General features: G+C 43.5%; 1 protein-coding gene across 1 annotated transcript in view; it reads left to right on the top strand.

Moving 5' to 3' along the window:
* The window catches only part of PITPNC1 (phosphatidylinositol transfer protein cytoplasmic 1), a 188,098-nt gene that overhangs the window by 116,157 nt on the left and 43,968 nt on the right, over window positions 1–27,973 (top strand). The window contains exons 4-5 of the mRNA XM_066615807.1: window positions 1,924–1,931; window positions 9,860–9,931. Of these exons, the coding sequence (XP_066471904.1) occupies window positions 1,924–1,931; window positions 9,860–9,931 (80 nt within the window). The remainder of the gene's footprint in view (window positions 1–1,923; window positions 1,932–9,859; window positions 9,932–27,973) is intronic.

Below are 27,973 nucleotides of genomic sequence, written 5' to 3'. Positions count from 1 at the left end.
CTGATTCCTGAGATCTCAGAGAATAGCATCTAAGGCAGTGGTTTTCAAACTGGGGCGTCGTGACACCCCAGCCTGAAGGCCCTGAGCTCTGCCCCCTTAAGGGGTGGGGGCAGGGAGGAGGCAGGGACACGATCCCCAGGATCGCATCACTAAGAAGGGCTGCGGAGACTGGGATGCACTCACTAGTCCCTGCAGCAACCTTCCCGGGGTGTGGGAAGCCCTGCACGAGCATCTGCAGGGCTCCCCAGCTCGTCAGAAGTGAGAGTGGAGTGATCACGCTCCGGTTTTGCGGAAGTGGAGCGTGATCACTCCACTTTCACTTTTGGTGAGCTGGGGAGCCCTGCAGACACTCACGCAGGGCTCCCTGCACCCCAGGACGGCTGCTGCAGGGACTAGTGAGTGCATCCCAGTCCCTGCAGCTCCCCTTAGTGACGCAATCCTGGGGATCGCGTCGCTGCCTTCCCCCTGCCCCCACTAAGACATACTGTGGTTCAAACTCTCCCTGAGAGTTTGAAAACCACTGATCTAAGGGAAGGGCAAGCTGTAGTTGTCCCCCAAAGACCATGGTAACTTCAGGATCTAGTTTGGGTTTTGCAACCAAGACCTAAACTTGCAGGCTCACTTGAAAGCGCCAGCTCCTCATCAGAGGAGGTTTCCCAAGAGTTCTGATACTCTCTCAACAAATCAATTGATGGCAGAAAAAATTGGGCTCAGTGACAGGGCACCTAGCCCAATTCTCCTCTCCTTTTTAGTCACTATGGGGGTAAAGATGTTTTTCCCCCCTCAAATCAATCATTTCATCCTTGTCAGCTCTCAACCTTCTGCCCATGTTCTTGCTTTCTGACCACTACCCACTGCTCCTACTCTCTGCTACAGCTTATTATTCTTGCTCTCCTGTTCCAGCCTACCCTTTAATTTTGTCATCCTATCCTAGCTCACCTCACCTCCAGCATCAGCTGCCAGTCAGGCCCACTTCTTGAACCATGAGCAGACCACTTCTCTTCCATTGAACAGGTTAGGAATGGAGAGGAAAAGAGAGACGATAAAGGAATAGAGTCCTATGCTCCACTCTGTTTCTCAATTCCTTATATGTTCCCAATTATATTCTCTACTTAATATGTTAGTACAATCTTTTGGCATTCCATGGGGAAAAAATAAAGATACAGGAGCTATAGAGCACCATTATAGACTTGTCAATGTTTAATTGACATAATAATTAAATAGTTTTATCATACATTTAATTGCAATCATTAAATGAAGATTTGGAATGGTAGCTTCAGTCCTCTAAGGATTATACCTGACCTACATTATGATCCATGTAAGGACAGAGTTTGACCTTATAGAGTTTGCTATGAAATTAATGCCTAATCTTCCTGCAGCTAGTCTGAACTATTATTGTTGTTGCTGCTGCTGCTGCTGCTGCTGCTGCTTCTGCTGCTGAATTTGGAGTCATTTATATACTGAGTCATAAACGGGAATACTCCTCGGATACTGTCAAGATAAAATAGAAACCAACTCTGTTTCAATGACTTTGTGTGCATTATTTTTTTACATGTATTTTCCATAAGAATCTTAACATTTTGTATTCTTCCCAAGCGTCAAGTGTCCCAAGCCATTTTGGCGCTGATGGTGATGGCTCCTCCCAGGGGTTTCTCCCAGGCCTTAACAGCTCCAGGAAGAGCAGGACATTGTGCAGACATTGTGTTCTTTTGCTTCCCATCTCCTTTTAGTTGTGAGGCAATTAGAACTGCTGCCCTTCTGCAGTGTGCAGCATCCCATATAATCCACAGAGGCTCCAAAATGCACATCAGCACAATTATTACTATATTTTTGCATTTTAATTAAAAAAGGATGAACTATAACATAATTCTACTGTTCTTTTTCTTTTTTTCCCCTCCTTTCCACTGGACAAACTTGGATCAGAATACACGGTAAGTTTTGCTTACTCTCTGTCATGATAATTAATTCTGTACTAAAGCTGAAAGATAAGAATCCAAACTGGCTGCTTGCATAGTGATGCTAAGAGAAGACTTCTTTTCTACAGCTGGAAACTGGAGAACAATATTGCAGTGAGAGTTAGGAAGACTTGATCAATTATTTAACTTCATATTATGATAATTTCAGATGCTTGATATATTTTGCTTCCCAGCAACTGTAAACGAAAATGAAGATACTATTGAAAAAAAAGACAAGCCCTTTAAAAGGCTGGATATTGCTATAACCAAGAGACAAATTTTATTTTATATTTTATTAACCTATAAAATAACTTTCCCTGGGTACAAGTGCCTGAAAAACTTTTCACTCTCCAGACAAAATTAAACAGATCTGGGCCCATTGCCCAGACAGGAGAAGAAAAGAATGAAGAATGAAAAATGTAAGAGACACACATTGAGATACATGTGGATGATTCTGAACAGAATAACTTTCCACTCAGCTCTCTTCTACAGTGCAAAAATAGTTGAAATGTGATCCTCTAGTTATTAGGTCCTGATTTGTTTAGATTTATCCGTAGAGTACAAAGCTTTTCTGACACAGTACCCAGAGAAAGTTATTTTATAAATTAATAAAAACAAACCCTAATTTGATGAGGTGGAAAGGAGGTAGGATAGGCATTTGCTGCATTGGCTAAGACACTGGGCTACAAATCAGAAAGCCCCTGGTCTGAAATCAGAAGGCCTCTGCCAAGAATTTGCTAGTTGGCCTCAGCCCCCCCCCCCCAATTTGTAATATGAGAATAATAAAAAGGAAACTGCCTTATACTGGTTCAGTCTTGACCAGCTCAGCTCAGTATTGTTAGCACTGATTAGTAGTGATTCTCCAAAGTTTCAGACAGGAATTTTTTCTTTCACTTACCTGAAGATACCAAGGATTTAACCCAGTTCGCTCTGAATGCAAAGTAGATGCTCTTTCACTGAACTATGGCCCTCTCCTGCCTACCTGTGCAGTTATAGTAAGAATTAATGAGTTCTTTGAACACAAAAAAGTGTTTAATAATGAGCCTTGATAGCATAAATGTGGAACTCAGCAGAAACCATCCACAAGTCGTTTCACCTGGCAGGGACATCCTAGAAAGTGCTTAGGCAATTGCTCATCATCTCTCTCTTTCTCCCTTGCTCATTCTGTGGGGATCACAGTTCCATTCTGTCCTCACTCCTGTTCAATTATATATGTGACAAGGTAAGAGTGTGCAAATTTAGAGTTGAATGTCAACTCTGAAAAGGTTGTCTTTGAAGACTGTTTAGAGCGGGGTCTCCAAACCCCGGCCTGAGGGCCAGATGCAACCCACAGCGAGCTTTTATCTGGCCCGAGGCCAGCCTCTTGTCCCCTGAAAGCCTCTGGCCCACTCGACTGAACATGACCAGACCTGTGCTCTGAGTGCATCTGGAGGGTGTTCTGAGAGCCAGGGAGGCTGAGTGAATGAGCCCACTCATTCATTTATTCATTCATCTAAGTTCTATTTCTATTTATTTAAATTTTATATTTAAATTTTTTTCTGGCCCTCAGCACTGCGCCAGATATTTCATGCAGCCCTTTGGCCAAAAAGTTAGGAGACCCCTGGTTTAGAGGCTTCAACCGATGTAGAAAATGGGACATCAGGAGCACATTACCCAAGCACTTCAGAGTCTGAGACCTCTGTTTACACTGAGGGATTGCCTTTGCTCTACAGAGGACTCTACCTATCTTTGCAAATGTGTCATTTAACTGCCATTATGGACATGAGATACCATCCATATCCTGTACCACTATTATAGTACTGTACCATGTTCAAATTGCAGGGGTACAGAGAGAAGCAATATTGTTGGCTGCTCTACAACTATTGTGGCTCAGTCCTATCCAGTTTTCCAGCACCACTGCAGCCATGCCAAGGGGGCATGCACTCCATCCTGCAGTGGGGGAGCAGAGGTCTCCTCGAGGTAAGGGAATGCTTGCTCCCTTATCTCAGGGCTGACTGCATTTCAGCTGCATTGGTGCAGGAAAGTTGAATAGGATTGCGTCTTTAAATGCCCTTCCTCTTGATGTACATTAAAACTCAACCCTGCAAATATCCTAAAAGTTGTACAACCTTCATTTGGGCTGTTTTATTTGACTCTACATTATTTTTTTTATTGTGTGCTTAAAAAGTTTTCTTATTTTAATTGGGATTTTAACTCTGCTTTTTACAGAATGCATTATAACGGGATGAGTCTGCTTCTCTGAATTCATGTATTCAGCAGAGACTTCTTGGGAGGGAAGATAGCAGGAGGGAAGGAGAGGGTGTCAGAGATATGTAATATATCCTGCAATTCAATTGCCCTTCTGAATATAGGAGATGTGTTAGAATAGAGCCATGAAAAATCCTAACAACCATGCCTCATTTCCAAAGAAATGGGTGGCAAAGATAAGGCATTGAACTGGGAAGTTCTGTCTCTGAATGTGGATGGAGTTTAACACTAAAGTTAATAATAGGCAGCCTAGTAGCTTGATTTTGTAGGCAGCATTAGTAAATTTTGCATTAATAGACTGGCAGAAGACAAGGACCAAATTATATTGATTGAAATCACAAGGTATTTGCTTCACAATTAGAAACTACAAATGATAACGAAAGTCTGAGAGCACAATCCAGCCCCCGGGATAGGCCAGCACATGTCCCCTGTGCCCGCCCTGGGGTGTCACAAATGTACTCTAAGGCACATTTGTGCCACTGAATGAGGAGGGAGACCAGCTCAAGCCTTGTGGTGGCTGCACAACACGTAAGGTTGTGTCAGCTGAGTCAGGCACCGGGGGAGGGCGGGTATGAGTGGGCCATGTCCAAGCAGGGGAAAGGGGGCCACTTGTGCTAGATCCTAACCACAATCCTGCGTGATCCGAAGCAGGTCTGGGCTACTTGGATCTGCACCACCTCTTTAGGTGACGCAGATCCAAGTAGCCTCATTGCGTCTGCAGTGGCATTACCTGGGATAAAGGAAATGAATTTCCCTTGCCATGGGCTGAGCCTCAGGCAGCCCCAACCCTGGTCTGGATCCAGCACAGGCCAGCCAGTCTGCCTACTCCAGGGAGGTTAGGATTAGGCTGCCTGATTCTCAAATAATACAATGGTCTGTAAACCCATTCTTAGAGGGCATTAAAACAGGAATGGAATTATAGTGTCTTGTCAGACCTCATCCCTGCAACTTGAAGTGTTAAACACTGGCATGTACTTGTGCCATTCCCATCTAGCTTATCCTGTTTTAAAACTAGGTATTCTGCTTTGCATAGCCAACATTATTCTGCTTTCCCATAGGTGGGCTTACATTTTTTGTTTCTCAATTTTAGGATCACAGTGTACAAACAACTCTCTGAATATTAAACATGGAAAACACAGGTGGGACTCATATTGAGCCAGATCCGTGGATGCAAAATCCACTGATAAATAGGCTCAACCTGTATATTAACAGAGGGCGATATGGAGGGATTTCAGTAAATCACAATGTTGCTTCTCATGCAGCAAATGAAATTTTCACAATCAGTTGTTTAAAAGCACTGGAATTGTACTTATTAAATGCTCCTTATTTGACCAGCTGCTTCCTGATTAATTTAATTGAAAGGCCTGTTCGTTAAATCAGCTCCCAGATTAGCCATTTTGCATTTTGCTATTTGGCAAACTGCACAAAAGTAAACCTTATGCAAGAGAAGGGAATTTCTTTTGAGGAAAAAGAAAAAGAATGAATTCTCAAGGTACAGTCATGTGCTACTAACAACAGGGATTGGGACCACGATCTCTGTCGTCAAGTAGCACTTGATGCAATCTGGTCCCTCTGCAGGGAAAGGTATGCTCCCTTCCCCTCCAGAGGGTCATTTGAGCTTCCTAGAGGCAGCGCACATCCTCTGTGGAGCTCAGACTGAGGGAAATCGTGTATCTCGTGCAACTTCCGGTTTCATGGAGGAAACCGGAAATCGCGCAAGAGACACAATTTCCTTCAGTCTGAGCCTTGCAGAGGCAGCACGCAGATATCCACTGCCTCTGGAAGGCTCAGACAGTCCTCTGGAGGAGAGGGGAGCAGAGCTATCCTCACTTTCAGAGGATTGGGGTGTGCACCCCCGATGACCACACATGGTCATCAGTTAAGCAATCCCGGTGTAAGGCAGAATGTCGCAAAGTGGCGCACACCTGTATGCAGCCATGCTTTGTTTTTAATATGTTATGGTGAAAATAGTCCATATACGTATTTTAGTAAATATTCTTGGGTATTACTGAGAGTATTAGGTTCTTGTTATCCAGACAGCATGCAAAATAATTCAAAAATCACCAAGTATCTTTCTCTGTTCATTTATTGGGAGGGGGGAAAAACAACAAATTTTATCCATTCAATTTATAGAATGTGGAGTCTTTTAATTTATACAGAAATGCAGCCCTACTGTGCCGTGTCCTACTATTTGAGAGGGGACAAAAGTCAGGGTTATGTCAGATCACAGTCCAAAATGGTAGGGCTCTCACAAGCCAGGTGGAGGAAGGAGTTTGCATTCTCTTTAGTAGCACTGTATAAGGAAATTTTCCCTGAAGGAAAATGGATCAAAACACAATGGGGCTATTTGGAAGCTCTTATGTAGTATCATGGGACTTTGCCAGCTTTTATTTCCTTTGGGCTGACTGACTCTATGCATCATCTTATATATACTTTGAATTATGAAGACTGTGTCTTCATCCAAGACTGGTTTAGGATAAATTTATCTTCCAAGTAATTAAGTATGCGTCTTGAGATATAGGTCATAGATCTAAAACAACATTCAATTCAGAGTGTTATGTGCTGCACGTAACTGAGAAGGGAGGCAAAAGCAGTGTTAAAAGGATTCTGCACTTCTTTTAAGTCCAAGTGTTCTTTTGAACATATCAAGCTGCCTTGTATGCTAGTCAGACTATTGGACCACCTAGCTCAGTCTTGTCTACTCTGGCAGCAGCTTCTCAGGGTCCTTCCCAGCTTCACAACCTTAGATCCTACAACTGGAACGTCAGGGATTGAATCTGGAACTCTGTATATGCCAAGCATGTTTTCCTTGGCCCGGATAACTTGTATTCTGAAATTCTGTTCTGCCTTGGATCCTTGTCAGATTGCTACACCTACTCCCACAGTCTTTGAAAAGAGTGGGGTTTTAGTGCAGCTGTCCACCCATATAGTTCACCCCAGTATTGGGAACAGACTACTGTGCTGTATGAACCATCTGCAATTGTTTGGATTTTGGCAGTAATCAGAATTATATTTTCTGCACAGTGACTTGCTTTCACTCAGTGAATAATGATATTCACAAATGATAGTGATGAAAAAAAGGTTTGAAAGTATTTGAAATTTGTAGTTTTTGCCTACTGTATTGTTTACATGCTAAAAAACAGATTTCCTTTGCCTTTGTCAGTGATTTAAGGTCAGAAACTTCAAAGTGACTATTGTCAGCTGTAGTGCAGGTTCAGGCCTACAATATATTAGTCACAGCCACAAGATACTGGAACTTTTGATTCAGTATGTAACACGCTGAGTAGGAAAGCAATGAATTAGTGAATTCCAATCAAAGGCTGAGGATATCATGGGAAAACATTTGTCAGCCACAATGGATCAACTGGAACCTGTAGCAGGGATATTGCTGGCACAAGTCTGAGTTGATCCATATTGGTGAATCAGACACAAGAAAGGATAGGATATGGTGCATGCCTGCAGCACCAATCCTGCCCCTCTCTTGGACCAATCAAACCACCCTGTCCCTTTCAACACCCTTTGCCTGCCCTGTTCCACCACCTCCCTGCCCACCCCTGCACTGGACTTACCTGGTCTAGCAGCTTATCTGGCCGGTAGACTTACCTGATCTGGCTTCAGTCTCCCCACTGTTGTGCCATTGCAACGCTTTTTCCTGCACTTTTGTGACAGTGCATGCTGGTGGAACACATGTTCACAGGAATCCACATGTGCAGGGATTCCTTAGATTGGGCTGTTAATATTAGTTCAAACAGTATTTCGATAGCACAAGAAATCTTGCAGCTCTGAAAGTCAGCTATAAAGCCAGGAAGATATTACATAATTGAGACCAAATTATAGTTCAGCTAGCAAACTCAGGTGACAAAGCTTACAGATGCTACAGGTAGCTAGAAACACATTAGGCATATAAAATAATGAGGAATTGCTCTGCCTGCAAAGTGGAAACAAATGATTAAAGCCCAGCCCTCCTTCAGCGAACAGGAATGGATTAATTAAGGTCCACTTTAGGCAGTGGTATTCAAACTGGGGCGTCGCGACACCCTAGCCTGTGGGTCCCGGCCTCTGCCCCCTTAAGGGAAGGGGGAAGCCAGGAGACAGGGGAAAGGCAGCGGTGCAATCCGCAGGATCACGCCACTCAGGGGGGCTGCAGGGGCTTGGGTGTGCTTGCCCAAGCCTCCTGCAGCCTCCCGGGGGTGCGGGGAGCCCTGCGCAACCTTTGTCAGGGCTCCCCAGGTCAGGAAAAGTGAAAGTGGAGCAATCGCGCCCCGCTCCACAAAACTGGAAGCGGAGCACGATCGCTCTGCTTTCCCTTCTGACGGAGGCAGAGCAGATCGCTCCACTCTCCCTGCACACAGGGATGGCTGCTGCAAGGACTGGTGAGTGCATCCCAGTCCCTGCAGCCCCCTGAGCGATGCGATCCCCAGGATCTTCTCCCTGTCCCTGTCCCTGCTGCCTCCACTCTCTTACTTACTGAGAGTTTCAAACTCCCAGAGAGTTTGAAAACAGCAGACTTTAGGAATGCCGTAGCCATTCAGGTAAACAGGAAGCAACTGAATAAAGGAGCAGAAACCACTTGCAAGGAAGAAGCTTTAGAGACAGTAACCCTGAAAAACTTCAGTAGTGCTTTGCCATTTCTTATGCAGGATAACTGCTGCTATTGCAGTTTAAGAACCAAAAAACCTGCAAGCTGAAAAATTTAAATGAACAACACAGAAAACATGGGAATGCAATAATTGTGCCCTAACTCTGTCTAGATTCTGTCTAGATTCTCAATAAAAACCAGAGTGAATGAATTACGGCCTGTCTGCAGAACAAGCTAGTGTGGCATGCATTCTAGTTGTTCTGAATTGTTGGTGTTTTTGGTTCGGTCTTTTTGGGGGAGTTTTTTTCTGTTTATAAGAGTACTCAGAGTTTGCTGCTTTGTGAATAAAACTGAATTTATTTTTGACCATCCAGAAATAATTTCCAGTAATTTGGGATTAGTGTTCCTAAAGGCCAGCGCAATAAAGGATGTCTTCAGCATATGTTATGCTTTTCTGTAAAAGGTTCCCACTGAGTACTGAAATGAACTGAAACCTTGTTTTGCTTTGCAGTGACCCACAGATTCTACTTAGATGAAAGAGTGGAAAAATGTTATTATCTGGCTTAATGTTCAATATTTTTATTTCAGAGCATTGTAATCCTTTCATCTACCTCAGACGCAATCACTTCGGGAGATGACTGTTATAGTGCAGTCACCACAGGCTGACTGAAAAATGCCATGTGTTTTGTATTCTGTGCCTTTAATTCTTTGGCACTTCTCTTGGCTTACTTCATATTTTATACCCTGTTCTTCCATGAGCTTCTCATTGCTATGGCAACACTAATCAATCATCATGCTAAAAATAGCTCTTTATTTTTTAAAAGAGGGCATCTGTAGTAAATTGAAAAATCTAACTATGGTTATGTGTTTTCCAAAATACTGTTTTCTCTTCAACTTCCATCCAGTAATATTCTCAAAGATGTATTGTAATTGTTAAAATAGTTCTGTTCTGCTACAGTTGCAGATCTTCTTGTCCACTACCAAAGAGAATTAGTAAAGCTGATGGTTCAAAATCAACGTAAGAACTGGAGAAATAGTGAATGGTTTCAGTTTTGAAGTGGTTTTTTTTTCTTTGCAGTGTTCATTTTTACCTAAATTCTCCATCCACATAGAAACAAAATATGAGGACAACAAAGGCAGCAATGATAATGTAAGTATTACCATTTTTCAAAAATTAAATGTAAATAAATACAGTAAATGTGAAGGCTTCCAATGGATATGTTTGTGCAACATCTCCAAGAATGACATAACGTTTCAGTAGAACAGCAAGTTCCTATGGGCAGTTCTTCTGCATGTATGCCTTTTTATCTCCTTGCTAGACTGGTATTTTAACACCAATAAATTGTAAATGTGGTGGCTAGTATAGAGTCTCAGTAGATATCCTTAAAAGAGAGTATTGCCTCTGGACATGATGGACTGTGAAGAGATCAGCACGGATTATAAGGCCTTTGGCACTTATTTTAACAATGTTGACTGCTAGGAGTCAAAGAAGAGAGATTGGAGAGATTGAGAGCAGTGTTTGAGTCCAGTCATGAGAGGAAAATATTAACAAATGCTAATCAGAAAGCAGTTGGCAAGTTCAGGATTCACAAAGTATCCATCAAAAGAAGAAACTTCATTAAATGTTGTTGTTGTGGCTGCTGCATAATTGTTATTCATTGTTTGTATTGTATGTGAAATAGAAGTAGAATATGAAAAGACATAGCTGTGCTCAAAGCTTGCAACCTCCCTACTTTCTCTGGTCAATTTGGGCATACTGTACGCACTAGGTCCTAGTGACTAGGAGGTCTATGTATAACAGAGCTTCAAACAGAGTAAAGCTTCTCTTCTAAACCCTGCCTCACAATCATAGAGATTCTAACTGAAGAATCCAGAGATTCATTGTTGGGTCTTCCGTGCCCCAGGATTTTATAGCCCAACTCATGCATATTCTTTGTAATGTGTACTTTGGGCCTAGTACAAACTGTATTCTTCTTGCAAGTACTGGTTCACCACTTCAGCAACTAATTACACAGGCCAACACACATTTTGCTTCCTTAAACGTTACACCAATTCCTGGGTATATTTGGGGTGCTGATTCCAAAAATGGCATCCATTTTGCCCTATCACGTCTAGTTTTGGAGACACGGCATAGCCTCTTTAGTGAGTGGTTCAAGCAGCTTCCTCATGAGGAAGCCTACACCATGGTTTCCTCATGAGGAAGCTGCTTGAACCATTCACTAAAGAGGTAGACATGATAGGGCAAAACGGATGCCATTTTTGGAATCAGCACCCCAAATTCATATCAAACCACCATAAAGTTTGGGAAAAACTTTTCTGGCCCTCAATTTTGTAGGCCTGTGTTATCAATATAAAGGTGCCCTACCAGATAGTTGGAAGTGACCTATCCAACCCAGAGCCCAAAGAGTATATTACACTGTTTCATTGCCATCTGCTGTATCATCCTCCTGCTAAACATCACGTCTTAAGTTACCAACTGCACTTGAACTCTTCGACCTAGTATTGGGCAATCTCAGAATTTTCCAAGTAGCTCCTCTGTTGCCACCTTCTTGATCTCTTTGCCCAGTCAGGCATGTCTGTCTCACCCCTTTCAGCCCCATCTCCATGCTTCCTCTTTGCTCATCCTTTGTGTGGGTCTTTAAAATAGGGCATGCTGGGCTTCTTCATTTTAAAGATGCCCTGCATGCAAGACAAACAAGGAAATGGCACAAAAATGGAGGTAAGCGGTGGGATTGGTGTTCCCCACCTCACCCTGCCCACTTGGCTGCAACCAAGTAGGCAAAGAGAGTGAGAAGACAACAGAGAAGGGTTCCACTAAATCCAGGAGAGTGCCCGCATGGCTAACCAGCCAAGTTAGAGAGGCTGTGAAGGGCAAGGAAGCTTCCTTTCGTAAATGGAAGTCTTGCCCTAATGAAGAGAATAAAAAGGAACATAAACTGTGGCAAAAGAAATGTAAGAAGGTGATAGGGGAGGCCAAGCGAGACTATGAGGAACGCATGGCCAGCAACATTAAGGGGAATAATAAAAGCTTCTTCAAATATGTTAGAAGCAGGAAACCCGCCAGAGAAGCGGTTGGCCCTCTGGATGGTGAGGGAGGGAAAGGGGAGATAAAAGGAGACTTAGAGATGGCAGAGAAATTAAATGAGTTCTTTGCATCTGTCTTCACGGCAGAAGACCTCGGGCAGATACCGCTGCCCGAACGGCCCCTCCTAACCGAGGAGTTAAGTCAGATAGAGGTTAAAAGAGAAGATGTTTCAGACCTCATTGATAAATTAAAGATCAATAAGTCACCGGGCCCTGATGGCATACACCCAAGGGTTATTAAGGAATTGAAGAATGAAGTTGCAGATCTCTTGACTAAGGTATGCAACTTGTCCCTCAAAACAGCCATGGTACCAGAAGATTGGAGGATAGCAAATGTCACGCCTATTTTTAAAAAGGGAAAGAGGGGGGACCCGGGAAACTATAGGCCGGTCAGCCTAACATCCATACCGGGTAAGATGGTGGAATGCCTCATCAAAGATAGGATCTCAAAACACATAGACGAACAGGCCTTGCTGAGGGAGAGTCAGCATGGCTTCTGTAAGGGTAAGTCTTGCCTCACAAACCTTATAGAATTCTTTGAAAAGGTCAACAGGCATGTGGATGCGGGAGAACCCGTGGACATTATATATCTGGACTTTCAGAAGGCATTTGACACGGTCCCTCACCAAAGGCTACTGAAAAAACTCCACAGTCAGGGAATTAGAGGACAGGTCCTCTCGTGGATTGAGAACTGGTTGGAGGCCAGGAAGCAGCGAGTGGGTGTCAATGGGCAATTTTCACAATGGAGAGAGGTGAAAAGCGGTGTGCCCCAAGGATCTGTCCTGGGACCGGTGCTTTTCAACCTCTTCATAAATGACCTAGAGACAGGGTTGAGCAGTGAAGTGGCTAAGTTTGCAGACGACACCAAACTTTTCCGAGTGGTAAAGACCAGAAGTGATTGTGAGGAGCTCCAGAAGGATCTCTCCAGACTGGCAGAATGGGCAGCAAAATGGCAGATGCGCTTCAATGTCAGTAAGTGTAAAGTCATGCACATTGGGGCAAAAAATCAAAGCTTTAGATATAGGCTGATGGGTTCTGAGCTGTCTGTGACAGATCAGGAGAGAGATCTTGGGGTGGTGGTGGACAGGTCGATGAAAGTGTCGACCCAATGTGCGGCGGCAGTGAAGAAGGCCAATTCTATGCTTGGGATCATTAGGAAGGGTATTGAGAACAAAACGGCTAATATTATAATGCCGTTGTACAAATCGATGGTAAGGCCACACCTGGAGTATTGTGTCCAGTTCTGGTCGCCGCATCTCAAAAAAGACATAGTGGAAATGGAAAAGGTGCAAAAGAGAGCGACTAAGCTGATTACGGGGCTGGGGCACCTTCCTTATGAGGAAAGGCTACGGCGTTTGGGCCTCTTCAGCCTAGAAAAGAGACGCTTGAGGGGGGACATGATTGAGACATACAAAATTATGCAGGGGATGGACAGAGTGGATAGGGAGATGCTCTTTACACTCTCACATAATACCAGAACCAGGGGACATCCACTAAAATTGAGTGTTGGGCGGGTTAGGACAGACAAAAGAAAATATTTCTTTACTCAGCGCGTGGTCAGTCTGTGGAACTCCTTGCCACAGGATGTGGTGCTGGCGTCTAGCCTAGACGCCTTTAAAAGGGGATTGGACGAGTTTCTGGAGGAAAAATCCATTATGGGGTACAAGCCATGATGTGTATGCGCAACCTCCTGATTTTAGGAATGGGTTAAGTCAGAATGCCAGATGTAGGGGAGAGCACCAGGACGAGGTCTCTTGTTATCTGGTGTGCTCCCTGGGGCATTTGGTGGGCCGCTGTGAGATACAGGAAGCTGGACTAGATGGGCCTATGGCCTGATCCAGTGGGGCTGTTCTTATGTTCTTATGTTCTTAGAGGCACCCATGGCACCTTTTCCCCTTTCCCCTCCCATGGTGCTGGAGGGAGAGGGTTTCTGCTGTCCTGGTTCTTTTCTTGCTTGGTCTCAGTGGGTGGGAAGAGGATTAAAGCACTGACCAGAGCAGCTCCATCAGCAGTGGGATGGAGGAGAATGGTGAACAGATGTGGGTTGCTTATCAATTCAATGCCCCCTCCCCAGGTGCAGCTCAATGCAACACTTTTCTGTTGTGTCATGAATTGGTCAACCCTGCCTGACAGGAAACAGTTGTTGCTCTGGTAAACTAGAAGCACTGAGTTCATAGAACTGTGAATCTCCCTCATTTAAACTGCTGGTTGCCAATGCAGAAATAATTAGCTGAAGGAGAGTCCTTCGTATATTTAGACTGGCTGATTCAGAATATGTTGACTGATCCTTAGAAATAAATTAATCTTCCACTAATGCATGAGTGATATTTTGCTAGGCCTTTTTAAAAAGATGTTTCTGAAGATTGCACAGTTCTTTTTTAAAACCTGTGTTTGAACTGCGATCTCTTCTTCAGTAATATGTAATATAATTAAATAGGTATTGATCTTAAAAGGCAAGGAGTAGATTGAAGGTACCAAAGCATTATACTGATTAATGAACACATTTAAGCGCTTTTCAGATTTTAATAGTATGCCTAGATATTATGTTCTGCCTAATTTATTTCAGAAAATAAGGTTCTGCTGGTGAATAGTAGTGAAACAATGAATTGATACTGAATAAAATAAACATAGGACTAAAAGACCAAAGTTTGATTTAATATCTGTCTATTAAGAGAAAGACCCACTTATGCAAGTGCCTCACAGGCTAACTATTGGATGCATTGACATTGATAGATAACAGGTTTAACCTTGATACATACAAATTTTTTATACGCTGATTTGTCTCAACATGAGTGGCCACTGCAAATGAGAAGAAATGTGCTGATCCCTGGAAAAGGGGAAAATGCATCCCTTTAAAATCACAGTTTAAAAAAACTGCTTTTCTTAGACGCAGTCATGCAAGTGATCATTCCATTCTTCAGCTGAGCCAGGCAAAGGCAGGGGGTCCTTTGCATTTCTAATTGCTGACTGCCTGTCTACAAGAGTAAGAAAAGTAGTTTTTAAACCACAATTGTAAAGGAACAGACTTTTTATTTTTTTTTTATGCTGCTTTTATTTAACACATTTTATGGTATTAGCAGGGAGTCCCAGAATCAAACCCCTGCGGATGTCGAGGCACGACCTTATTAAGAGCAACGGAGGAGCAAGAAATCTGGAAGTGGGTCTTTAAATCTATTTTTCAACTTTTTTTTATCCACTGATTTTTTTTTTTTGAATCCACTAGGGGTTCTGGAACGGAACCCCAGTGGATAACGACCTGTATTTCCATAACAGAGAGAAAGCTGGAATCTGGTTCTTCTGTAGGCCAAGACATCATAATTCTTATAAGATATCAAAACAGTATATTTTATCTTTATAGTTACAAACAGCATTTGTTAACTTGTGTATCTGCCCATCCTCTAGATTCCAAACCATGAATGGAAGCATTAGATCTCTTCATTGGTGGACCTCCCATTATATTCAATGGGGCAAATGCCCCAGGCATGAGCATTTAGGACCTCGTAGAAGCCTCTTTGAGGCTCCCGACGGGGTCGGCAACTGTGCTTCCATTTTTCCGGAAGCACTGTTTATAGTGTTGAGGAAGCTTCAGGAATCTTCCCCAATGCAGCTTACGGTTGTGTGAGGCTCCGTGAGCCTCAGGCAAGTGGGGGTGGCGGATTTGCATGCGGGGGAGTGGCAGCCACCCACAGAGGGCACCATCACGGACCTTTGCCCTGAGGCACGGTGCTGGGGAGGTCCACCACTGAATCCCTTTTGCTGTCATGCAGAAGAAGGAGAAAGGTGCATTAGCCTGAGGCTCACTGTGTCTTGTGCATATAATGTCAAATCATGGTTTAGCATTAGGTCTGAACCAGCCTAGTACGTTCATGCAACCATCCTCAGCATGCTTACTGGAGAATATTACTGTAAGTATACTATAAATGTATACTTACTGTCCATTGTCATCCAAATGTAAGATGGTGGGAGGGGTTGGGGAGGGCAAAAAGGGGGCAGGGAAGTGGTGAGGGCTGGGCAAATTGGGACCAGGAAGGGGGTGGGTTTGGTGGCAGCAGTAGCTGCCAAATCCTAACCCCCTTCCTGGACCGGATCCCATGTTGTGGGTTCACGTGAACCTGTACCAGCTAATGCATGTCCCAGTAGCCCCTCTCCCCTCACCGTGGACACTTACCCCCAGAAAGGGAACAATTGTTCCTTTATCCAGAGACCTCTGCAATTATGGGTTACAGCAGTAGCCATTTTGGCACTAAAGCATTGTCAGAGAGGTTGGAGGATAGGATTGGGCTGTAAGACTGTTGAACTCAATGTCTCTACTTCTTAGTAAACACGGTGAATATCACACTACACATGTACAGTTTGTCACTTGTCCAAACCAAGATTCAATTTTATGGCATAAAAAAATGAACTGAAATCCCTACATTCATTGTTCAAGTTACAAGTCTTTCCCATGGAATACATAACAGAATACCAGTAGATAAAGCAAACCTTTTGTTTTTGGAAAGACTTATGAGGCTTGCTGTGACACTGTTCTACATTGTAGGAAATTTTTAAATGACTTTTGTTGAGTGGGAGAGATAAAAATACCACTCACAGATCATCAAAATAACAAACTGTCATATGCAAATCTTAAACCTTAATTATGCAGTTAGGCTGGATGGGGAAGTTATTTTAGAGTTTTCTGGCAACATGGGACAGAGCTACAAAACAGGGTGCAACTGTGGTGGGGGAAGGGGGCTTTGGTGGTTTCCCCTCATTACAATTCTGAGCTTGATAACACCCTTCTGCATACTACAGTCAGTTCTCATTATCTGCTAGGGTTAGGTTCCTGGAAAACCTAGTGGATACCAAATTAGCTGATACTAACTCATTGAGTCTATGGGAAAAATGGGATTAGGTTTCAGGGGATCCTCTTCACCATACACTCAATGACCTTTATGGACCTGAATCTTACCTGGAAGTCTGTGGGGCTAAGGGATAGTGAGGGCACATCAACATCTTCAACATGTGATGCTTCCTTCTCTGTGCTTGCTATCCCTTGACTCGTTGAAGGTTGCTGGCCCAACTATGAGGCCTCAAAGTTTGAGAGGGGGTTTCTTCACCCTTCCTCCTCCACCAACCTCCACCTCCTCCACCAGCAAGTCTCTTGCTTGCCCCAATCCAGAGCAGTCCTCAATTAGCCTTCCAGATATGTCTCATCATCAGCCTCTCATTGTCATTAGGGTTGTGAAGGTTCAGCTGTTGTCCTTGAGATGGTGCCCAAGATGGTGGGGCAAGTCTGGAAGTGGACATGAATTTGTCTGACGATTCTCCACGAGCCAATACTAATGCCCGTATGATGTGGAAAATTGACCAAATCCAAACAACTTTCTTAAAAACGAGTATTATCGACTGGACGCAATTACCACAACCCTGTCCCCCATCAGCCATATCATACATATGCTGACACCCCCTCCCCCAGTGCACTGGCACAGTATTTGCAGATGATGAGAACAGAATCGTGGATAATGAGAGGTGGGTGACAAACTCACAGATAAGTGAATTCATATATAAAGAGAACTGACTATTTTAAAATGTTTAAAAGGCTATTATCTTTTCAATTGCCTTTCAATGGAAGCTTTTTTAATTTAACAATAACACGCAGGAGATACAGTTTGGCTCAAATATACAATGGAACAAACTACTAAAGTCCCCCACCCCCAATTTTGTGGCACCCCCACTTGCTGTTTAAAATACTCCCCTCCCCCCAATTTGGCCTAGTGGTACAGTTAAGTGCATGTCTAACTAGACCCTTAGGAGATGCTAATTATTTAATGGTAATACATTTCCAGACAGAAGTTATAACAGCAGCTGCTCACTGGTAAACAATAAGATTTTTCATGACTTTTGTGAAAAATTTCAGTTACTTTGACCAAGTATATTATTTTTCCCATTGATCTCCTGTACTGCCTTTATTTATGTAACTTCATGACTACAAAGCAAGCTGCCTGCTGTTCTCTATGTTGAATATGTAGTACAGACAGTTCATTTTATCAGTCTCCCTTTTGAGATTGGAAGTGGTGGAGAGTGGGACCAGAGTGTACTCCACTATTAATCACAGAGCAAATCTGTGATTTGGCTACTTTGGTAGGTTTTCCAAGAAGAACCATGTGTACTATTAAGACACATCATAACTATGAAAGTCTTCAGGCATGGGCTGGGCTGCCAAGAAAGTGACTGAAACTGAAATGGGAGAAATTCCCTTTTGAGGGAAACAACAAAAAAAATTGTGGGACCTTTAAAACTTAACAGATAACGCAGCATAAACGTTTGTGGGCCAGAGCCCATTACAGCAGATAGATGAGGTGATCATATTAAACAGATATCCTAAAATATAATTATTCTGTTCATACAAGGGGAGATGAACAATTTTCATTTATCTTCCCTTCTCTCTGCAGCCCTCTGGATCTCCCCAAAAATGGTTTCTGAGGGTCATCTGAAGGGCCATCAAGGGCAGATATTCAGGAAGCAGAAGGGGAAAATGGTGAAAATCACCCCTTCTCCATTTGTGTAAACAGAATTCTTGTGTGCATTTGTTTCATTTTTAGCCAGTACTATTCAATTTATCAAGCTTTGTTCGCTCTGGTTAGGCTTTTTCAACTCATATTATTATAACAGCTGCAAGTTACCCTCTTAAGATGGGTTTCTTATTATCTTGATAGTCTCTCATTAACACTTCAAGAATGCCGGATTACAATGGGCCATGCTGAACAGTAAAGTGGATGTAGACATTAATAATCAGAATGCAGTCTCATAAAAGTTTGACCAGTTATATGCAGCAGAAGCCTTTTGTCAACAGTGGCTTGAGTCCAAAGAACTATATGTAGAAAGAAAGAGAACACTGTTAGTGATATTGGATTAATAATTTATACCCTGCTGTTCTTTACCAGCAGGAAATTCAGAGTGGCTTGTAGTTAAATAAAACAACATGCAGTTATAATGTAAATACATCAAATAGCTAATATAAGCAACAAACAAAGAAAGTAAAGCAATCAAGATATTTCAAAACAGCAGCAGTAAAATTAAAAACTCCCTACACAACAGAACCCAAAACATCATCCCAACACAGCAGTGATCACCCATAAGCAGGAGATTTTAAGATTATTTGAGACAAAAGCAACAATGATTTAGTGCTGTTCCATGAACTCTTTTGCAAATGCTAGAGGAATACTGTACAACTTCTGATAGGACAGACATACAATTCCTATATGGAAACCTGTGTGAGATTAATGAAGATATACAGGTAGCTTGTAAACTCTAGAGCAGTGTTTCTCAGTCTGTGGGTCAGGAACCACCAGGTGGGTCATGAACCAAATCCAGGTGGGTCCCCATTCATTTCAATGTGCATTTATTTTTAATATATTAGACTTGAAGTTACCATGGTATGTGACTGCATTTGGGGAAATGTTACAGATCTGTACTTTTAACAAGCTACTATGTATATGCCTTTAACAATGATCGTCAATAGGACTTACTCCTGAATAACGAGTGGATAAGAGTGCAGCCTAGGATTGTGAAAAATTTTCCTGCTTGATGATGTCACTTCCGGTCATGACATCACTTCCGGTGGGTCCTGACAGACTATCATTCTAAAAAGTGGGTCCTGACACTAAAAGTTTGAGAACCACTGCTCTAGAGGGCCATGAAAAGGTCTTCAAAATAGCATATAAGAACATCAGAACAGCCCCACTGGATCAGGCCATAGGTCCATCTAGTCCAGCTTCCTGTATCTCACAGCGGCCCACCAAATGCCCCAGGGAGCACACCAGTTAACAAGAGACCTCATCCTGGTGCCCTCCCTTGCACCTGGCATTCTGACAACATGTGCAAAGATTGCACAGTGGAATAATTTCTGGTTACTTTTCTCGTGTCACACTCTTCCCCTAGCTTGGAAACAACCCTGTGAGTTGAAGGGTAACTTTGTTAGCCAAACCAATGAGTTTGCACTTCTGATATTGCCCGAAGGGATAAAATGCCTGTTACAAACTATATAGGGCTGTCGCCAAAAATGGCAGCCTTGTGTCAAGTTGTTTCTATTTCTCCATAATATCAGGTGTTGATTTTACAGAATCCATGCTGAACTGAGCTTTTGCATTCCTTAGCAGAACCTGATTATTGCCAGCAGGCCCCCTTCAGCAATTTTGAAGGGAATTCAAAGGGCAGTATTCTGGCCTAAAGCCTTACGCTGTGGCACCACTGAATAATCTTGGAACAAGCCTCCTCTTCATTCACTAGGACTCTCAAAGATGAAGTGCTTTAGTTTGTAGTTGACCTGATTTAAGTTCTTAGATGCCTTCTTCAGAGAGGGCTTCAGGAAATTCTACTTCAGACCCCCCCTCCCCAAGTTTGGTGGGTTTAGGGGCCTTGAGACTTCAAAAGCAGACAGTCCCTGCATGTGCCAGAACTGAAGGAGCTATTAGCAGAGGCAGGACTTGAAGTCCACATCATAACAATAACACAGGCCTACAAAACTGAGGGTCAGAAAAGTTTTTCCCAAAATTTATGGTGGTTTGATATGAATTTGGGGTTCTGATTCAAAAAATGGCATCCGTTTTGCCCTATCCATTTTGCCATAGTTTTGGAGATACTTTGGCATAGTTTCATTAGTGAATGGTTCAACAGCTTCCTCATGAGGAAGCCATGGTGTAGGCTTCCTCATGAGGAAGCTGCTTGAATCATTCACTAAAGGGGCTATGCTGTGTCTCCAAAACTAAACGTGATAGGGCAAAAAGGATGCCATTTTTGGAATCGGCACCCCAAATATACCCAGGAATTGGTGTAACGTTTAAGGAAGCGAAATGTGTGTTGGCCTGTGTATTTAGTTGGTGGATTTTTAATGAAAACCATACATTTTTACAAAGTATATTAATTTTATCATGTTTGTGTCCTCTGAGATGCTTCGGACAGTGTTCATGGGCTGTCCCATTTTATTTTCACAACAGTCCCGTGAGATGGTTTAGATCAGCGTTTCTCAATGTGTGTCCCCCACTGTACCACTTCACATGGTTCACCTATTGGAAGTTCCACTGGAAGTAACTGGTGATGATTTCATTGCCAGTTACTTCCAGCTTGGGAGACCAGATCCAACACAACAAATATGGGTAAGAGGCCCAGGGTGTATAGGAAGGCTTTTCTGAGCAGGCAAAAAGTTTATGCTGGAGCTCTGCCCACCAAGCAGAGCTCCTACTGCTGCTTCTCACATTACATTGCTGGTATCATTGCCAGACGGTGGGGTCTAGGGGTCCTGAGAGTACCACTGGACACCACCTCAAGTAACACCAGTGATACAAGTTCCACTGGTTGAGAAACACTGTTGGCATCCTTCAGTCTCGGAAGACTATGGTATGCTCTGAATGGTGGTTCTGGAACAGTGTCCTCTCCAGTGCGCGAAGCCCGGGTAAAGCAGATATGGAGGATAGACTGTTTCCCATGCAGCAAATCCCCCCTCTCCACGTCGCTGAAATGGTACAATGGAAAGGCAGCGGCCAATATGGTTGGTTCCAGCGGCGTCGCAGGAGTTGCCAGAACGTGACTGTGTTCAGCCATGAACTGCCTCAGGGACTCCCGCTCCGGATTTTGCCTTGAGTTTGACTCCTGAAGCCTTTTCCATAACTGGATTTAGCCAAAAGGCAGTGGAGGTTTGGGATCAGAGTTTTCCTTCTCTCAGATGAGCTGCCTTCCCAGGCTAACGAGTCCCATCTACCCAGTGGCTGTTTAGTCGCCTCTTACGACAAGTACAGCCAAACTGAGGGCCTATTCTTATCCCCAGCCCCCAGGGGATAAACTAGTGAGAAACACTAGTTTAGATTAAAAACCAGTGATTTGTCCAGCAACACAACCTTATGCCTGTCTACTCAGAAGAAGGTCCCACTGTGTCAATCGGGCTTAGGAAAGTCTCAGGAAAGTGTACATAGGATTGTAGCCCAAGGCTACCTAATTTGCTCCATGGCTAAATGAAAATTTAAACCCAAGGATTCAGGCCAAAGCCAACACTTTGTTGACTGCATCCTTCCTGACTTTTAAAAATTGACTTGTATACAGAACATCAAGAACTGAACAGAATCAGAAATTTGCAAACATTAGCTATTATTAGAGGTATTGAAAATGGTGTTAGATGTAAGTCCATTATGTTCAGGAAGGCTGTAATCCTATCTTACTCACCGGAAACAAACACCTCAAGCTGTTATATACACTGCTTCCACACCTATCTTTGACCATGCTATACAAGGATTATGGAATTTATTCTTGTTAGTAATACATCACAAAGCCGCAAACTTTAATTAGTACACCAATAAAAACGTTCGTTAAATCAGGGAAGCCAATTTTAATCAAGATGTACATTTTTAGTTTTTGTTCTGGTGTGTCCCAGTAACAAGGAATGAAAAATAATATATTAAATTGGGTGAGGTGGGCTAAATGGACTGATTCGGCATGAGGCAGGTTAATACAGTCAGAGAGGTAGCTGCATTACAGCACAATCCTGTACATGCCTACTCAGAAACAAATCCTGCTGTGTTCAGTGGAGCTTATTCCCAGGAAAGTGTACGTAGAATTGCAGCTTTAGAGCCCAATCCTATCCAACTTTCTGGCACTGATGCAGCCGCAATCCAGTCCTGAGGTAAGGGAACAAATGTTCCCATACCTTGAGGAGGCCTCTGTGACTGCCTCCCCATTGGCACAGCTGCACTGGCACTGGAAAATTGGATAGGATTGGGCCCTTAATCTGTTATACCAAAAATTACAAATAGGCTTGCACCCCTTTAAGGACTAACAGATCTGTTGTTGCATAAACTTTCATGGACATCTGATGAATTGGGCCTTAGTCCATGAAAGGTTGTTTCATAATAAACATTAGTCTTTAAGATGCCTCAGGTCTTTTTGTTGTTTTTATGACTATCACATAATTGATGCCTTAGATTACTCCATGAGTACATGCTGCCATAGAGACCATCTTATTAACAGAGGTTTGGCTTTACCATAAATAAAGTGAAACAATATTCTTAAAAGCCATTATGTTTAGAAGCAGCTGACAAAAACTGTTCCCATTTTTCAAACTGCATATTATGTTATTCTATCACAAGACAAAATTTAGGTACTTAATTCTTAAATTGCCGATCCATTAGGAGTCCTGCTTAATGAAAATAATATATGTTAATGCACTCCCTGGCCTTAACCTGGGAGACATTTTTCAAATGAGTGTTTCAGAACTGACCGTTTATCAAATGGGAACTGAGAGGCCATTTTCTAGTGTACATTTCCTTGAGGCTGATGAATAACGACAATGGCATTTGACAGATCAATAGCCAGAACAAACTGAAGCCAGCTGGATAACAGCAGATGTCTTTTGTCATTGCATATTAAGCTGCACTAAATTGGAGAGCTCACCTAGAATTAGAAAATCCTTTCTCACTCATGAATTTGTAATCCACAGAAATGATACTACGGCCTATGTTCAAATATACCAGGGGTGTCAAATTCATTTCATCCTGGGGGCCACATTGGATTTATGGCATCTGCTGAAGGCTGAACTCCAAATGTGGCACCTGCAAGTGACCTGAACACAGGAAGTGATGTCACTTGTGACATCACTTCCTGTTTCTTTAAAAAGCTGAGGCTTCCCCCTCGCTCTCCCACCTCCCCCTACACCAGACCCCATTCTACCACAAAGCGTCCCCTGCCTGCCCCCACCCCAGACCCCTTTCTAACACAAAACATCCCCTGCCTCTCCCCCACCCCACTGCGCCTCCTGCCCTCAGACCCCTTCCAGCCGTGTCATTCTGAGGGTTGGGGATGCTGTGTGTGGCGTTCCCAGCCCTCAAAATTTTCCTCCGGCCATGACCGGAGCAGAGCTCTGGTCGCGGTCGGAGTGAGCGGGGGTGGGGCACCCCCAAACTCCTCCAGATCACGGGGGCCGCTCCAAATGGCTCTGCAGGCTAGATCTGGCCTGTGGGCTGGATCTTTGGCACCCCTGAAATATACAATTCATCAACATGAATGTGCATAGTTGTGCATCATGCTTCTTGAGCAAAGTGTTGTTCTAGCTGTTAGTGTGCAAAAAAAACAGAAGGAATTTTGCCGTCTCACTTCTAGGAGCTCACATAATTTATTTGAGCACTGTGTAGAAGACTGTGCTAATTATACATATGCCCTGTTTTAGAGAGAGGATATTTTATTTTCCAGAAGCAGCTTCTAGGTGCTATGCTGCAAATTTTCTCTGAATTTACATGCACACATGCATGTCACAGGACTTGCTGGACTATAGCCTAATTTCAGTAGAGGATGGTTCAGTGATACTTGAATATAATGTTGCTGTACACTTACAAAATGATTCTATCCAAATTAAATTGAACGTCTTAGTCACTGTTGGAAAAACAAATGAAGGAGGTTAGAAAGTTTTATTTATGCCAATATCTTTGTCAGGGGTCGAGCCCTTGTCCGACCCCTGCCTTACCTGGCTGCAGGCCAGGGGCAGAGCTGCCTGGCCATAGAGCCACCACCACCTCTCCAGCTGCCCAGGGTAGCTGGGTGGGGGAGACCATCCCCCCAGGGCTCACCTGACCAGAGCAGTGAGCAGGGCCGGGTCACTATTAACCACCAAAGAGGAGGGAAGCAGTCCAGGGTCAGGGCCCCTTTAAGCCTAGAGAGGGAGGACGGGGAGGAGCCGAGGGTGTGGCTGGGGAGGATAAAAGCAGGGAGGCCTGTGATGACAGGCACTGCTGGAGATGGAAGGCAGGAAGCTGGAGCTGGAGCCCCTGCCTGAAGACCAAGGGCCTCAGGTCCTGCCTCCAAGGAGGAGGACCAGGGTATCGTGAACCCCCTCCCCCTGGCTTGGTCTGAGGCTTCCCCTGCAAGGAACCCCAGGGAGGTGGACACCCTACCCAGGGGTCCTATGAGACCATCCAGCCGACCCTCGGCACCCTGCCAGATGATGCCCTGAGACCCCCCCCTTTTCGGGGCACCCCTCACAATCTTAATACGTATTGGCAGTACAGGCATACGCCACTTAACAACCGTTTGCTTAACGACAGGCCATGTATATGACAGTCAAAGCACAATAAATATGCTCTTAATGAGGCAGTCACATCTCCCATAGCCTTAAGAGACTCTTAATGCAAGGAAGAGGCAGTCTATCTCCAGTAGCCTGTGCAGCCAGCTATTATCTGGCAGGGAGTGTTTGTTTACACAACAAAGGCACTTAATCGCATAACAACTGGGATTGGAGGACATATCCCCATCGTTAAGTGGCGCGCACCTGTACTGTCTTTTAAACTGTTATAGAGGCTTTCTATAAAGGTTTTCTGTTTTTTTAGTAGTGATTGCATGTGATGATCTTCAGGCTAATGATAAGGACCACGTTTCCCTCTTAGTGTGCTTTTTCCCACCCTGAGATCCTATCACAAATACACATGCAATAGTTCAGTGGTTCTCACACATTCAGCACCAGGACCCACTTTTTAGAATGAGAATCTGTTAGGAGCCACTGGAAGTGATGTCATGACTGGAAGTGACATCATCAAGCAGGAAAATTTTTCACACTCCTAGGCTGCAATGCACTTACCTAGGAGTAAGTCTCATTTACTATCATTGTTAAAAGAATATGCATAGTAGCTTGTTAAAAATACAAGTCTGTAACATTTCCCCAAATGCAGTCACATACATGGTAGCATCAAGTCTAATACAGTAAAAATAAAATATTGAAATGAATGGGGACCCACCTGAAATTGGCTTGTGATCCACCTAGTAGGTCCCAGCCCACAGTTGAGAAACACTGCAATAGGTTGTTGCCACTGAGGAATCAGGGTCACATTACCACTCCTTCACCTAGCTGGGGGTCTGTCTGTCAACCAATAGCCATCACTCCAAGTTCTCTGAGAAGGGAGGAGGACAACAGAGTATCTTAATTTACCTCCTTGCTTCACTTTGGTTCATCTCTCATCCACACATTCCCATACAGTCACATGCAAATACACGCTCAAAACCTTTCTTGGTAATGTGCAAGGCTAAGCAAGGGATCAGAGTCAGGAGATCAATTGCGTATGGCTTTAGGTACTAGACAGGCTAATTTAATTTAATCGAATTAAAGGAAAAGATTTTTGGGAGATTAAAATAGAACGGGAAAAACAAACAATCAAATTCTGTACTTGAGATCAAGAGGCAATGTTCAGAATAAAGTAGAAACAGATTCTGAATAAGATTTCTCTGACTTAAAGTATCCACTTACAATTCCACATCCTCTTGGCACAAGAGAGAAAGAGCCTCTTGGAAGTTAACTCTTTCCTTGCTGGACTACATTTTAGCTTTCATATTGGCTTGACTGGCATCTTGCAAAGCACAACACACCTCTTACATCTTGCATCTCCCACACATCTTGTACTCTCAGCTCAGCTGGGCAGTTCTCTTTTATCCCATTTTAGGGAGTCTAAGTCCCTCCAACGCTGATAGACAGGCTTGAAATTAACATATGTTCACATTTCCTTCTCCCAAATCAGGTGAGCAAAGTGGACCAATGACTATGAGTGAACTAAACCAGGAAGGGATCCAGGAAGGTTTTACTAAAGCTATTATTCTCTGGGGAGACCAGGCAGTCATGGGACTCCAAGTTGCATTTGATAAAGGAAGACTTTGTGTGACACATGACCTAGAACGCTAGATAGAAAGGACAGTGTGACAGGCTGCTTCCTAGGTCAGCCTCAGCATATACAGAATGCTGCCATTTACAGGGAAAGGGGAGGTTTCCTCAGGAAAGAGATGCTAGTTCATGGCACTGCAGAATAACAATGCCTCACCTATTGGCTTTTATCAAAAATACAGTAAACCATATAGGGAATTTAGGCTAGTCTCATTGCAGGAAGTTCAGGCATCCTGCCCTTTTAAGCAATATTCTCTGAAGCAAGCAAATGTCTATGTGTCAGAGAGGCTGGGCTCATTGTAAGAACCATTAAATAGATAGAAAAATTTGAGATTCCACATTACATGGAACTTCAAAATAGTTGCATTTCATACGTAGTGGATAAATACAGTATATAGTGAGCCGGTCTGATCAGGTAGAGGAGAACAACATGTAATATCTTGTATTTGAATTCACATTTTGAAAAACAATGGGATTTATTGATAATCACTTGGCTTACATTTCCTTCAAACCAAACAGGTGTCATGGATTGTACTTCCATATACTGTTGATGCCTAACTCAGTGTGATCACACCAATCATAATGGTTGGTTAATGTTCATCAGTAGGTATTGGAGTCTCCCATAAAAAAGAACTTGCCTTCAGAAAACAATCTGAACTAATTATTTGGAGTCTTTATTCCTCTTGGGGAAAATTTCATTACACAAATCAGCATTTTTTAAATATTGAATTTTAGCATAACATTTGCATCTAGTTAGCCAACTAAGGGCCCAATCCTATCCAACTCTCCAGCTCCAGTGTAGCCAAAATGCAGTCCTGTGGTAAGGGCATGCATGTTCCCATACCTTGAGAAGACCTCAGTGATTGCTCCTCTACCACAGGATGCAGCACACACCCCACTAGCACAACAGCACCAGCACTGGAAAATTGGTAGGATTGGGCTCTTAGAAATGTCAGAAAGCGGAGGCTTTGCAACGGGAATTCTGACACAGATGATTGTCGTATGAGTCTATATTAATCTGCATACCACCCAATAGTTTTGGGTTAGTGCCAGAACCACAAATCAGAACTCTTGGGCCTCCTGCCAGATATTCCTGGAATTTTTGGTTTTTTTTTAAAGAATAATGGTGCAATCCTGAGCTGCACATGGGGGTAACAAATGTGCCATAAGGTATGTTTGCGCCTCCTCAAGAGTCGGCAAGGCTGGTGCGCTGGGCTGACACAAGGCTCTGGGGTGTGCGGGGAGGAGGCAGGAGGGAGGTGTTCCTGGGCAGGGGGAGGGCAGGCAGTGGGTGGCCCCAGGGGCAGGCGAGCGGGGAGTGGGAGGCAGAACTGGGATCCAGCAGTTATGCCAGATTCCAACCCCCGTTCCTGGGGAATTCGGAGGCTTGAAGCTGCTCCACTCTCCTCGGACTTGTGCCACCTCAGGAGGTGGCACAAGTCCGAG

Source organism: Tiliqua scincoides, chromosome 2, assembly GCF_035046505.1.
Source record: "Tiliqua scincoides isolate rTilSci1 chromosome 2, rTilSci1.hap2, whole genome shotgun sequence".
Lineage (NCBI taxonomy): Eukaryota > Metazoa > Chordata > Lepidosauria > Squamata > Scincidae > Tiliqua > Tiliqua scincoides.
The sequence above is the reverse complement of the archived record's forward strand: the minus strand, read 5'-3'. Positions and strand labels throughout refer to the sequence as shown.